The 14733-nt window shown below is 45.5% G+C and overlaps 2 protein-coding genes across 2 annotated transcripts in view; both read left to right on the forward strand.

Moving 5' to 3' along the window:
• Positions 1–48: 48 nt before the first annotated feature.
• SOX30 (SRY-box transcription factor 30) lies at positions 49–6084 on the forward strand. The gene is made up of 5 exons (XM_032703128.1): positions 49–751; positions 1993–2232; positions 3171–3344; positions 4222–4696; positions 5648–6084. The coding sequence occupies exons 1-5, from the start codon at positions 94–96 to the stop codon at positions 6015–6017; spliced, it is 1917 nt and encodes a 638-aa protein (XP_032559019.1). The 5' UTR covers positions 49–93; the 3' UTR covers positions 6018–6084.
• A 4678-nt stretch (positions 6085–10762) lies between these two features.
• ADAM19 (ADAM metallopeptidase domain 19) overlaps positions 10763–14733 on the forward strand; it is a 32393-nt gene continuing 28422 nt past the window's right edge. The window contains exons 1-3 of the mRNA XM_032703153.1: positions 10763–10823; positions 11052–11122; positions 14275–14345. Of these exons, the coding sequence (XP_032559044.1) occupies positions 10763–10823; positions 11052–11122; positions 14275–14345 (203 nt within the window). The remainder of the gene's footprint in view (positions 10824–11051; positions 11123–14274; positions 14346–14733) is intronic.

Below are 14733 nucleotides of genomic sequence, written 5' to 3' on the forward strand. Positions count from 1 at the left end.
CGGCGGCCGCGGGGTGCGGGGCCGGTGCGCGCCCCCGGCGCGGGGCCGCGGGGAGCGTTGGCGCAACGGCGGCGGGCGAGGAACGGCGGCGGGATGGAGCGCAGAACCGCCCGGCACTGCCGCCTCCACTCCCGGGCCCCTCACAAGTCGCCCCCCAGGCACAGGGAAATCGTGGGTCCCCTCGGGGGGCTGCGCGTCAAAGTGAAGGAGCTCCAGCCGCAGGATCGCCCCGGGCACAGCGCAGCAGTGCGGGAGGAGGGCACGTGCTTCCCGGGTGCCGGGACGGTTGGAAAGGAGGCCCGCGGAGCCATCAGGAGAGAGGAGGACCGCGAAAGGGGCAGCGGTGACAGCCAGAACGAGAAGATGCTGGGGCACGGTGGGAATGGGAGTCAGCCCTGGAGAAGAGCTGCTGTCAGAGTGGAGCCCCCCAACGTGGCCTTTGAGGCGCGCCCAGTGAAGGTGGAGAAGAGCGATTCCCCAGCTGGATCCATGTGCAGACCTGGCCCAGCCAGCCCCGATGACCGCGAGGTCCAGCAGCGCGAGAAGCGTGGGTGCCCTCCTGAAGATCAGAACATCCCGGTTGTGTTTCACCCCTTACCTTCCAGGTCCCATGTACAGATCCAAGGTCCTCGGCCCTCACAGCTGATCCGTGTGCCGGTAAAACAAGTGCCACTTCAATTGCAGCCTTTAGTGCAGCCTCCAAAGATTGAAACGAAAAACATTCCCCTCACCGTCCTGCCCTCCGATTCAGGTATTACGGTCAGAGAGCTTGCAAGGGTCCAGTCAGTGACAGATGAGGTGGCAGGTTATCAGGAAGGAGAACAAAATTGGAAAGGTCATATTAGAGATCCATCCCTTTGGATAGGCTGGAGTTAGCACAACTCTCTTACAGAACATAAGACATGAACGTGCGGGAGCACAGAGTTCTGTACTGGTTTGTTAAAATTAATGCAGTTTTGTCTACCTGCTCCCTGGCTACATGAAACCCCTTAGAAGAGTGTTTGGAATTATGTTGAATTGTGATTGCAGGTTTAAGATCAGAAATCTGATTGATTTTTAAAGCTATGAAGCATTCATACACCTCTGAGAAAACTGGGGCATGTTAAGTGAGGAGCGTTTTCAAACATCTGGATTAGAAGCTTTTTTTGAAAATATCTAGTCTTTCAAAAATAATGACTTAAAGTGAGGTCCTAAATACTCCAAGACTTTTGCCCTTTATTGATGATGTGATAGAGTTAATTTCTAAGACTTTTTCAGAGAGGAAAGTGCTTGCTCAGGGATCAGTTGTAAGAGGTCTAGGGATTCATCATGTCACCAGCTCAATTTAAATGCAGCCTGTGTTTACAAAGAGTCAAAGCCAGGTATCATGTAACAGTCATTTGGGAACACAGGTTCCTCCAACAAAATGAGTGTCCAAATCTGAGAAAAGAAAAAATGCAACAAAATCCGACCAGAAACCTGGAACAACAACAACAACCTCAGCTGAGAAGGCAGGGACTGCACAGGTGTGGGACTGAACAGCCCTACCATCCTTAGATCTGGTCCCTGTGTCCTTAGGGCTTTGGTTACAGAGTTCTAGTGGTGACAACAATCCGGCCAAATGAAATCCAAACTAGTGTATTAACAGTCCCGTGTTTCTTGGGTTTTTTTTGTGTGTTTGTTTGGTTGGTTTGTTTCGTTGATTTTTTTTTGGTTTTTTTTGTTTGGTTTTTGGGGGGGGGGGGGTGTTTGTTTTGTTTTGTTTTAATAAATAATATGTAACAAAAGCCAGGTAAATGATTCCTTATGCAGTGACCCAGCGAAGGTTAGTGGAGGATGATCCCTAAGCCTTAGCTATTTTTTAGGAACTGCTCTCCAAATGTGCACCAAGTTTCATCTGTTCCAAAGCTCTAGTGAATCTGTTGCCAGATATCCTCTGGATCTACTAATTAATGTAACCTGTAGTGCTGTATTCCCTGGAAGATGATCTTCTTTCCTTGCCTTGTTGCACAGGTATGCCAGACACTCCATTTAGCAAGACCAAAAGTGGCCGTGTAAAGCGTCCAATGAATGCATTTATGGTGTGGGCCAGGATCCATCGGGCTGCTGTAGCAAAAGCTAATCCAGGTGCCAATAATGCAGAAATCAGTGTTCAGCTTGGTTTGGAGTGGAGCAAACTGACTGAAGAGCAGAAGCAGCCGTATTATGAGGAAGCTAACAAAATAAAACTGAGGCACAGGGAGGAATTTCCTGGTAAACATTTTATTTATTTATCTGAACGCTTTAGAAGTGCAAGGCTTTTTGAAAAATGCACCTCTTGCATTAGAGCAAGTAATAGAGATGGGAAAAAATTACAAATATTTCAAGTACACAGTCCTTTTGTGTGCCTGAAACTGTATAGATTTTTTTAAAGTATCCAAAGCAATGGTGCTTAAACCACCACAGCTCCAGCAACTCTTCTGAATGCTTTAGTAGTGTAGTGGGCAGATGGTGAGTTTGTTGTGAATGTGGCCTGCTGCATCATTTTCCATGCTCCAGAAAAAGCTGCCCAGGTGGCCTGTGGTGACATATGCATCCGTTCCTTAAAAGCAGGAAAGGGAAATGCCACAGGAAGCACAAATGGCATTGTATTCTGTGGGCTTCTCCAATGTGTAGACTTGGGGTTCGCAAATAATGGTGTGGAAGATGTTGTCTCTCAGCCTTTTGTCAAAAGGGTTAAAAATTTGTACCCCTAACAAATTAGTTTCTCCGTAACACACAGTTCAATAAAACAGAGCATAAGTACTCTAACGTATAAGTAGTTTTTAAAAGCTTTTGAGATACTGGGTGTGATGATCCTTTCTCTGTTGTCATAATCCTGCTAGTTCATGATTATGGCTAATCCTGGTAAACGAGATCTCACTAATCTGTCATAAACGTCACTCCCCACTTCTCTGTATTTCTTTGTCTCACAAGCAGTTACTACTTGGTAACATAGAAACAATGTCCAAATATGTCTATTTTATTTTCGTCTTGCGTAAAATTCCCCATCTGCCAGCTGACTGAAAAAAATGGAGTATTGACATTGACTGTAGGAGCAAGTTTTGGACTAGTTTTATCAGATACTTCAGAATTACAGATACCATAGCTTTAGATAAATAATGAGACCATCTAAATTATTGGGTGTCTGCATCTCTTTTCGTCTCTGACAGGTTGGGTTTATCAGCCGAACAAAAAGAAGTGTTTCCCACCATCTCGCTCTGCTCTATTTTCTGGCACTTCTCAGAGTACCATCGCTACAAGTCCAGCTGGCCCTCGTCCCTTCCCATCACCTGTTTACTCTTTTGCCAACCCCAATGTTAAGGACAGTATTGGACATCCAGTCTGTGAGTTTTCAGTAGTGACTTATTTAAAAAATTCAGAATTTACCTGTTGTAGTAAGAGTTTGTATTTACAAGGGCGTGTAGTGACAGAGCTCTGGCTCTGTCAGTCTGTGGATAGTGGATTTCAACAGCAAATAGCTTAATCCAGGCAATGGCATTTTCCTCTTGAAGCATCCCGACAAGGACTGTTCTCTTTACAAGAAAATGAAATGCCTGTTCATGCTGTGTGATAATATTTGGAGATTTTTAAAAGAGAGCACTCAACTTTGTTCTCGTGAAGTTCTGAGTTAGTGATGTTTGAAAACACTCATGCAATGTGTTTTGAAATCTTTCCCTATAAAGGCAGCCCTGTTGACATGAGGTGGGATTTGAAACCGTACATTGAAGTTTGTGCTCTGCAAAACATTTCAAAGTGAAATTGTCTAGTGGGTATGTTCACTGGTAAAAGAAGAAAACATATAGGGTATTAGGGTGTTTTAATTGTTGCTTCTGCTTCTCACCAGACAGATTTGTTATAAATTTGGCTCATTCCAACTCAGTTAGTAGACTTGTGAGATCTTCTGAGCTTCAGGCATTGCAAGCACACTCCAACCCATTCTGTGGCCTTATTAGGACAAGACACAGCCCTCACCAGCCCCACAGTCCCATCACTCACTAGCCAATTCCTTCTTTACTTGGGTTTCTGTGAAAGGAAGCTTGAACATGTGGGCTTCAAACTCATGTGTCAGGACACATGTAGGCCATGTAGTGCAATGACTGTGAGTTCCAGGGAGGTGGTGGGGGGAAAACGATTCAGGCTCTAGTGTGGTTTGCTACACTGCTGTTTATAAAAACTCTTGCTGTATTCATGTCTGATAAATAACTGTTTTGTCTTCTAAAGGTGAGTCTCCTGTTATTCATCTGCCAGCTTCTTCCAGTCAACATACTCGTCCAGTGACTCTTTTCCAGACCACTGGTGCAAGCACCACGTCAGTGGCTGTTCCAGTTCCAACCCTGCCCCTGCGCCCTGTAATTTCATCACAGCATTTTGCTAAATCTGCTCAGACAGAAGCTTTTGTATCATCTGGGCTCAATTTCTCTCTGAAGAGACCTGCACCCGTTTTCGCTGAGAGTTTCAGCAGAAACCCAAGTAACATCACCACCACCAATGGCAGATTTTCTGTCTCTAACAGTGACGCCCCAGGGATTCCTGTTTTTCCTAGAGCAATACCTCTTCCCCAGGTTACTCCTTTTATTCCCACACCTACCTATGTGTCTGCTCCCATCGTTCAACCAGCCAGTCTTTTTGGAGGACCTCCTCAGTTTCCATTTTGCCACCCTTCCTTTGTACCTGGACCTCGCTGTTTCCCCCCAAGGTAATGAAACCCTTTATTTCAACACCAGTAAGAACAAATGCTAAAAGGCAGAGAGTCTTTTGACTTGCAGAAAGCAGATGGAGCATTCAGAAGGAAAGGAGTTCTTACCTTCCTGTAGCTCCTGTGTGGTGGGACCTGCTGGCCTCAGGCTGCTCATAATATATGCCCTGTTATTGAATCTCCATAATACTATTGCAGTAATTGGCACTCCCAAGACCACAGAAAACAGAAGTATCTCCTTTCCACTTTGTGTATCTAAGTGCAGTTGATTTTGACAGAAAGGCATTAGCTAGGGATAGTGTCTATATATTTTGAAAATGGTCAGATAGAATTAAAGTAGATGTGTGAGATGTCTCCTGGGTCCTATGATTGCAGCTGCCATAACTGCTAATATTTCTGAAATCTCGATGAGTGCAATACAAGACATTCCTATTTTTTGAGGTCCTTTAAAGAAACACAGGACACATATTCCCAAAATTGCTAAAAGTGAGCTTTGCTCAGGCCTTGGTCTCTGAAATTAGATGGTTTTGTGAGGCCTCTGAGAAAGAGGAGTGTTATAAGTTCACTGTCCTCTAAACTCATTTCTTGTATACAAGGATCATGATTTCTGAGTTGCACTGAGAGTGTAAACGTGTGTTTTACTATTCTGAGTATGTTGGTTAACTCACTGCAAGGTGATCAGATGCTGCTTTATGATATTATTTTATTGATAAAAACAGTGGGGTTTATGTTTGTTCTCAAAGAAACCTGATGTGTGTATGAGGTTGAAATGAGCCTTATGCAGAGATATGGAATCTGGAAGATTCTTGTTATGGCCATAGTGCTTAAATTAGGCACGGTTTTAAAGTTTGAATCAACAGGATAAGCTTACCAACACAGAACATCAGTGTCATTCTGCAGCCCAGGCAGTCTGCATTTCTGAAAGCCAACTTTGAATCTCTTTCATTGCAGCACATTCTCACTCAGACCTCCATTTGGCTACGGGAATTTCTCCAGCTCAGTGCCTCAGTGCTTCAGCTTTTATGAACACACGAACCAAAGACAGGAGGTGATATTTTCAGCCCTGAGTGAAGACTATCCGTTTAGGAGATACTCAGAAGAAAGTATACACGGGGACCAGCGCATCTGTGAGAGCCCTGAAGTGGTGCCCTGTCAGAGCAGCTGCACCAAGGAGCGGTCTCTGAGCCCCCTGCCACAGCTGGATGTTGAAGTGGTAGAGGAAGTTTTGCCATCCTCCCCATCTACTCCCTCCAGCACTTACATCATCAATGTAACTGATAGCGATGAGGAAGAAGATGTAAAGTTGTTTCAAGTATTGTAATTTTTAAAACAAATTATAATCCAGAGAAATATTATAGAATGGGAAATAAATGTTTTCCTCAGCACTACCTTTTCAGTCAGTGTGTTCAGTGGGAAACCCATGTGGCTTCAGCGAGTTGCACAGGTCATTTTGAAGAATTTGATGAGCTGTTTGGAATTTGAGAGCTTACATACAGACCTGGGGAGGGTAAATTGTAATTCATGTAACAGACTTCTGTGCAGCTAGGCTGGACATTCCTAGAATGATGAGCTGAAGTAATTTTTTCAGACAATTCAGGCTACTAATATTAGTTTATATATGTGCTTGTGTGTATTTACGATTATGAAAATCCAAAGAAATATGGGAAGAGCCATGGATGGAGAAGTCCATTAGTGCTGGGCTGCCAGGGGATGCTAAGGGATGATTCAGAGGAAGCTGGTTGTATGGGATCTGTGTCTGCAGGTTTATGGTGTTGAATCCAGCCCTCAGCTGACCTCTCTTGAAAGCTCTTATGTCTTGTCTACAATAGAAGTGAAAATTATACAAACAACCCCCCCAAACCTGGCTTACTCTGAATCATTCCTTATCCTGCTCTGGCAGCCCTGCAGTGGAGAAAGCATGATAGAAGTGGTTTTTAGTTCCCATTTCCAGGTCATTTTCAGCCCACCTTTGAACTTCTCTCCTAAATGCAGATTCCTGAAGTGCCAAGTATCTGTGCTGTTACTTCTCCTCTTGCAATGTCTGAAGTGGGTCATAGGCAGGGCCAGTCCTTTGGCCATTGTGTGCCCTCCTGCGAGTCTCTATGGCAGTGCAGAGGGTACTTGGGACATGAGAGGGACATACTCTACTCTCTTACATCATAATTATTTTCTCTCTTATATCACAATTATTTTCTTCTTTCTCTACTGTCTACCTTGATCTAAGCTAAAAATCACCTTGCATGGTTCTCAGCTTGAGAAACAGATGTAGATTTTCTTTACAAAGCTTGTTTTCCTCCTGCTACTGTAAAAGTCTAAAGACACTCAGTAGTGCTTCCTGGTGCATCACTGCCTGTGGCTATCCATTTGCAGAGACAACTTTCTTCCCCAAAGTTACTGGACAGTTTTATGGATTGAATGTTATTAAAAGCCCTTGTGCCGTTTTACCTTAGGAGAAAAAACTACTTCAGTATAATCACTATTCTATTGGTGAAGTTTACAAGCAGCATGGAGAGGACTACAGTGCTTCACGTGTGCAAACACAGTTAAAAAGATGGGGTGTGTCTGCATATATAATCTTCTACCATCACTTGCCTGTAGGAATGAAGCAAAAGTAGTAGCAGAAAGTAGCAGCAGTGACCCACCCTTTAAAGGAAGCACAGGGATTGCTTTGATATTCTTTCACTATCAGCACATTGGGACAAGCCCTTGTCCAATACCTGATCATCTTACAGCACTTCTCCCTCTTTGGCAGGACAGCTGCTCTAGGGCCTTTCCAAGGATTCCTGCTGTCCTACATGGGTGGTGGAAAACCAAAGTTAAACAGAGTATTCTGGGTCAGCTGAAGCTGCTCAGATTCAAGATAAAGAAGTTCACTGTTAAATCTGCAGTTCCCTTCACACATTCAGAGTCTCCCTTCTTTGATCATTTCAAATGATCTGAACAAGAAAAATGTTCTGAAAAATGGGATATTTCACATTCTGCTCAAGTCAGCCAAAGACATAGAATTTCTCTCATCAGTGTATCTGTCATGCAGAGGTTAGGCAGGACAGTCTTCTCCCTTCTCCTGCTAAGACTTTGATGCTGGGTAAAATTTCCTCCAGTGTCAGCAGGAGTCTTTTCAGAGCACTTTGTTCAACAACCTTTCCTATTTCTGAAGAAAGAGTTCCAATGAAATGTTACTGAGCTCTTACTCTGATACATGTCCAAGTCATTCTCTGCATAAGTCTGTTCCTTGAACAGGCATTCTTCTCCCTAGGCCTATCTATTTCCTTGGTGTCTAACTTCTAATTTACTATGAACATAATGGGAGAATTGTCATCTTTTGCTCTCCAGCCAACAACAACTAGTGTTAAATCATCTTGCAAACTGTGGAGCAAGTGCAGAGCCCCTACTGCAAAATCTTTGTCATCAGCTTTGCCCTGAGGAGGCTGAAACACCTCATTGTCGAGCCTGATGAAGGCCCCTTGCTCTGGGTGCTGCGTGGAGGCTGCTGCTAATGGGTACGTCCATGCCTTGATCACAGGGGATGTAACAGATGAGGGAACAGAGCACAGACTCGACATTCCCAGCTGATACTTTTAATCAGGCAGTTTGGATCCTGGAGGAAATGAGTCTGGGCCTGTAAAATTCCTAGATAACCTAAAGTCTGACCTTGCTTTGTGATTCAGGCAAACGTCCCCCTGACTTCGGCTGGAGCTTTTTGAAGAGATGGGCACAGGCAGGATCTGACTCATCCTGTGCCAGATGCAGGTACCCTTACAACATCTGAGCACTGTTAGGAAGGCTGAAACATCCTGACTCTTTCCATGCAACGTCTCAGTAATGTGATATATCATATATATATATATAGATTAACCTATATATAACAACTGCACAGCCTGTAGTTATATTTTTATAGAGGGAGTTTCTGGTGATTGTAAATTAAGATATCAATTCTCATATTACCAAGATCCAAAGATAAAAATATCACTATGTAACAAATGCAAATATTGCACATATTTTATTTTTATGGTACTTGAATGCTGAAAAAATCACAAGCAGATAGTTATTGGCCTAAGTACTTTAACAACCTTAAGCCTCCATTTATTCCATTTTATGCTTTTTTTTGAGCTGATCTTCTTTTAGAGAAATATATGGAGCAGTCCCTATGAAGATTTGTTGTATTGAGAAGATTTGTGACAATCTTTCAGTGCAAACATACATGTTCCTCATCAAAGTGGTTTTTTTTTTCCTTTGGGTAGATGGAAATTTTATGCAAGGATGAAAGCAGAATAGCTAAAATTGTGTCTAAATTTGGCTTGCATTTTTACTTATTTATAATAAAGACATCCACAATAGTGCCATTGTTTTCATCTATATTATAGGCAGCTATAAATAAGTGGGGGAATTCACAGAAAATAATAAAGGTTTCTCTTCAAGATATTCCATATGATTAGAAAAGAGCCGAAATTTGGTCCTGGATTTTTGCTCTGGGAAAGAACATGATTTAGTTGTGCCATAAAAATTTGTGAGCTCTCTGTGGAGCAGATAAAATGTCATTTGTAGCCCACTCACCCTGATTATTCCCTCTAAGTGTCCCCACAATGCCCCGGGTTTCCTCTGCCAGGGTGATATCAGGAATAAACTGACCTTCAGAAGGTCACAGGGGTTCAGCATGTGAAGTGCTGGGGGAGAAAAGGGACATATATGAGAGTCATAAGACAAAAGAGTATCTGAAAATGGAAACGGTCATGTTTCCTTCAGGCAACAATTGCAGGAGCCAGCAAAGACCTTCAGTAAAAGAGAGATCAGTGTTTTCAACAGCATAAATAATCCTCTGGACAAGAGAGAAAATCATTACTATTATCTAGCAACCCTTTATTCTAAAGGGAGTATTAATTTCCTATCAGGCTGATTTACCAATACATTCTGAAACACAGCCAGGTGCAAATTCTCTCAATTTCTTGTTTCCCTGGTGATTCACTTACATAGACACTTAAATATAGAGATGAATGGAAAGAGTTGAGTGGATAATGCAGATCAATGGCTGTCTGAAGAGCATGGCTAAGAGGTAATGCCTCTTCCTGCCACTCGGAGCTGACTCCTTAAAAATTCATGCCAGTCCAGCCGTGCAGCCTTGAGTGAGGCTGCAGTTGAGCTGGACAGGAGTCACAGCAGAAATACACTGACACAGGGAAGGCAGTTGCTTTTTGTGGGCTCAGCATGTGCAAGGAGCATCTACAGCACTGTGGAGACTTGGTGTTTGCAGCTGGTAACTTCAGCATGACCCCACTAACTCTCCTCTCCTGGTATAACCCTGACCCCACAAGTAATTCAGCAGTGAGACACTGTGTCTCACGCCTCCAGGTTCTCAGCTCCCTGAGAGGGAAAGGACTGGCAAAGAAATGATGTGTGGACTTCAACCCACGACTCAGCCCTGAAGGATGCAGGAGAAGACAGGGATGCTCCTTTGGGAGCCTCATGGGAATGAGTGGATATCCCTGAAGGGCAGCACAGGGAATATGGACGTTCCCAAGCTCTTCCTCAAGCCTGGCCCTTCCATCTACCATAAGGGGAGAGAGACACTGAACATGTTTTTGGTTCTGCCCTTTTGTATAGGCACATAAAAATCTAGCCTTTATCCCTTCAGCTTTCCAGGAGTGGAGGGATTTAGGATGTCTTTGGAACCATGGGATCAGCTATGAATGGTTTTATAAGCTTATACATAAATATAGCAAATAAATAAATAAACAGCTGAAACCATAAGCACAGCTCTTACGGGAGCCTCTTGAGCCGCTTCCCTCCCCGAGGTCTCCCCTCTTTCCTAGCTGTTGTAGGGAGGTGCTCAGGCTTCCCCTTGTCCCGATGTCCCGGGAGGGGACACAGCCCAGCCCCACAGCCCCGCGGCGCAGGGCAGAGCCGCTACAGCACCCGGAGAGCATCCCCGCGGTGCTGCCCAAGGCATGGGCTGGAAGGAGAAGAGAAGGCGGGGGGCTGCAGGGCGGATTCGGGCCGGTGGGAGGAGAAAAGCGGCGGGCGGGTTTATAGGGCGGGCGGCGGCGGCCGAGCCGGTCCCTACTCGGAGCCATGCGGGGCCGGGGGCTGCTCTGCAGCATCGCCCTCTCGCTGCTGCTGCAGCCACCGCGCCGTGAGTGCGGGGTGACCCCCGCCCTGCGCCGGTGCCTCTGGCTGCGGGAGCCCCCGGGGAGGGAGGGTGGGAGGACGGACGGGTGGGTGGGTGGGTGGGTTGGGGGATCCTTCTGGTTTTCCTACAACCAGCGCAGAGCTCCTCTCCTCTCCCGCCCCGGCTCCGTGCTGTCCTAGCCCGGGGTGCGGAGGGGCCGGGGGTGCTGAGCGGCTCCTCTTGTCTCCGCAGCCGCGGCGCAGCTGCAGCCCGAGGTGGTGGTGCCGCACTGGGCAGCCCTGGGCGGCCCCGGCAGCCACAAGGTAGGTCATTTCTGGTTTGTTTTCAAGCCTCCTCACCGTTACCAGGCGCAGGGAAGATGTCGCGGTTAGTGCAGCACCTGTTGATGCGCATTTTGGGTTTGTTAACCTCTGATGAGCCGCGGGGATGAGCCAGGAGCTGCCGCGGCTCCTCGGGATCCCAGGAAAGGCTGAATGAGCTGGCTGGCATATCTGGGCGTTGCTTTCACCCTACCCTCTGCCATGCCTTGAAACCTCGATCTGTATCTACCTGATCTGTGAAACGGGAGTGAGACCATACAATCAGTGGCATTTAGGGAACAGCTGAAGAGAGGCATCTGCTTTAGGGGGAGATAAGCCCAGAACGCCGTCTTGTGTCCTGGGCTGCATCAAAAGCAGTGTGACCAGCAGGTCGAGGGAGGGGATTCTGACACTCTACTCTGCTTAGGTGAGACCCCACTTGCAGTGCTGTGTCCAGCTCTGGGGTCCCCGGCACAGATGGACCTGTCAGAGCGAGGCCAGGGGAGGGCAGTGAAGATGCTCCAAGAGCTGGAGCACCTCTCCTGTGAAGACAGGCTGAGAGAGTTGGGGTTGTTCAGCTGGAGAAGATTCTGGGAAGATCTTGTAGCACCTTCCAGTACCTAAAAGATCCGTAAGAGAGCCAGAGATGAGCTTCTTACAAGGGCGTGGAGTGACAGGATAAGGGGGAATGGCTTTAAACTGAGATGTCAGGTTTAGATTAGATATTAGGAAGGAATTTTTGACTGTGAGGGTGGTGAGGTACTGAAACAGGTTGCCCAGAGAAGCTGTGGGTGTCCCATCCCTGGAAGTGTTCAAGGCCAGGTTGGATGGAGCTCTGAGCAACCTGGTCTAGTGAAAGATGTCCCTGCCCATGGCAGGAGCAGTTGGAACTAGATGATCTTTAAGACCCCTTCCAACCCAAACTGTGCTATGGTTCTACGAATCCCAGCTGTAAGGGTGCTTCACTAAAATAAAAAAAGCCAACCAGTGGCTCAGGTGGGTTTAGCTGTGTCTTAGACACTGTATATGTTGATACAGATCACAGCCCTGCTTCTGTTACATGGATGGATGAAGTGGGGTGTCAATAGTCTCTGGCCATTCTGAGAATTGCTGGGGTGCCAGACTTAACACAAACACAGCTTCTCAGCCTTTGTGTTGTCACAGTCAGAAGCAATTACAGTTGCGTAATCAAATGAAAGAGGAAAATCCAGAAGGTGTTATTTACATTGTGAACCAAAAAAAGGGGAAGCTTTACGGGGAGATACCATGATTTTTCTTGAGTATTTATATTAATTTATTATTATTATTGTGCTGTTATTTGGGTGTTCTAAAACTTATTATTGTGTCATATTACACCAAAAAAAAGCTACAATGACTCTCTCATGATCTTAATTCTCTTTAAAGTGCCTTTGCAGTGCTGCCTGCAGGTTTTGGTTCTGTTATTGATAGTGATGCAAATACATCTGGACAGCGTTTCCCCTTATATAAATTTGCTGGGTCTCAGGGGTCATACTTGGTTTGTTTCAGGCAAATTCCTGTTGGCTCTGAAATGAGTGTTAGCAAGGCTTATATGCAGCTGGGATATTTCAGTTACACAGCAATTGATGGACTCTGGAGCAGTGGGATTACTGAAGGAGAAGGGAGGGCGATATTTGTAATAATGATGTTTGCACAACCTTTGTGAAGAGACTTTTACAGTGATGGAGACCCTTGGACCCCCCAGTTACATTTAGTTACTGAAACACAGAATTACCCTGACATGTACTGAGCACCTGTGGTTGTAAATGAAACTCAGCCCCTTGGAATTAGCCCTTGTATATCCTTAATGTATTAACTCGTTTTGCATCATCTGTGCAAGCCTGATGCAAAGTCCTGGAAACTGAAGGCAGGATGAACAAAACCCAGAATATGAGCAGGGAGCTGATGAAAGAAGTTGGATTTGATGAAGTGACAAGTGAGCATATCTCTGGGCTGACAGATCTATCATCAGAGAGTTCCATTCAGTCAGTCTTGCTTTATTTCACTTTCAGTTGTTGTGTTCTGCAAAATCTTCTCCGACATTGATTTAGAAAGTACTATGGGTTAATTTTCTCACCAGTTCTCATAATTTCTTTTTTTTTTCTTCCAGCTGAATAGAGAAGTGTGTTGTTATCAAATGAGTTATTTCTCTTCTGGGAAATTTGTTCATCCATTTCCTTTATGAGAAAGCACTCAGAGTCAGAAATCCCGAGCTGAGCTTAGGTGTAGTGGTCCTGCTTTGAGGGAGGTAAAACTGGAGACCTCAGATGCCCTTCTAGCTGGTCCTCCAGAAAGCATATTCTATGTTTTCAGTGTTTTGAGTGATCCTTTATTTATGGTTGGTTATAGTGTATGCATTTGCCATTCCACTAAGAAATTAGGGTCCGTTCTGTTCACACCAACAGGCTTAGGGAGCCTGTTGTCCTGTGTCCTCCTTCAGAGCTGCAGACATTGCAAGCCAGGGCTGTAGCATGTGCCTGAACACACTAGAAAGTTGCTGTCATGGTTTCCAGTCCCTTGGCAGCCTGGGACTTAAACAACAGCAGCTGTGGAATACTGTCTTTACAATGGCTAGAGCCTAAAGGCATCCAAGAGAGCCTGTTGCATGTCTTTTACTGTCTTTTTCTGTGAGTAAAGGAACTACGTGAAAACCTCTGGAAGAGATGTGAATCCCCCTGTCCTGAAATAGGCTCCTAAAAATGTCTTTCTGCTGTGACAACAAAGGAAGCTTTGGTTAACTAGCTCATTCTGGGGCACAGTGTACAGGAGAGGGGGTACAGCACCCTCCTTCCACCCAGTGCTCCTTCCAAGCGCTCCAGCACCGGCACTTGTTGCCTTGTCTGAGCCCATTATTCCTCCCGAGACACCAGGCTCACTAGCCCAGGTACAGCATCCCAGCAGTGTGCCTGTACTGCTTCCTGGCTCGGCATGGCTGTGCCGTGGGATGCAGCAGCGTGCCTGGAGCTGGGAGCCACCACAGCCCATCCCTTCCCTTCCCCATCACTTCAGGTCTGAAGTTGGAGGAAGGCAAGGAGTGGTTTAAGGTCAGCTGCAATTCCCAGGGAAACAATCTGTGTTTGTGGATGTGTTTGTAGTTATGGTGTATGAGTAATGGGCACCCTCTCTCTTACACACAGCATCCACTCAGAGCTGAAGTTATGGTAAAGGCAGAAGGCCAGGAGCTCGTTTTGGAACTGGAGAAAAATAGGTAAGTGTGCTTGTGCCTTACATTGAATAAGGATTACAGTGAAATCAACAGGAAAACCTCCACTGACTTCAACAGGGTTTTGATAAAGACAGGATGAGGAAGTCCTTCTCTGGATTTCAAGGTTATTCCAAGTCTGAGTCCCCTCAGATGTTAATCAGCCAAGCAGCATGGAGTGTAACAGAGCTTTGTCAGCAAAAAGCAGATGGTGACCTGACCCTCAGTGTGTAAACTTATTTTTACATCATAATTCTTACTACATTAACTGGAAAATGTTGCTGATATGAAGCTCCCTGTTTACCAAATGGCTCAGTACTTTAGAGTCAGTGTGACTCTAATGAGGATTTTATTTGCTGTGATCCAAAGAGGTCCTGCTCTGCTTCCTAGGAGA

Source organism: Chiroxiphia lanceolata, chromosome 15 (assembly GCF_009829145.1).
Source record: "Chiroxiphia lanceolata isolate bChiLan1 chromosome 15, bChiLan1.pri, whole genome shotgun sequence".
In the NCBI taxonomy this organism is placed as follows: domain Eukaryota; kingdom Metazoa; phylum Chordata; class Aves; order Passeriformes; family Pipridae; genus Chiroxiphia; species Chiroxiphia lanceolata.

Coding starts and splice junctions, on each gene's coding strand:
- SOX30 (XM_032703128.1), top strand. CDS start 94: ATGGAGCGCAGAACCGCCCGGCACTGCCGCCTCCACTCCCGGGCCCCT. Junction 3,345..4,221: donor CAGTATTGGACATCCAGTCT/GTGAGTTTTCAG, acceptor TGTCTTCTAAAG/GTGAGTCTCCTGTTATTCAT. Junction 4,697..5,647: donor CCTCGCTGTTTCCCCCCAAG/GTAATGAAACCC, acceptor CTTTCATTGCAG/CACATTCTCACTCAGACCTC.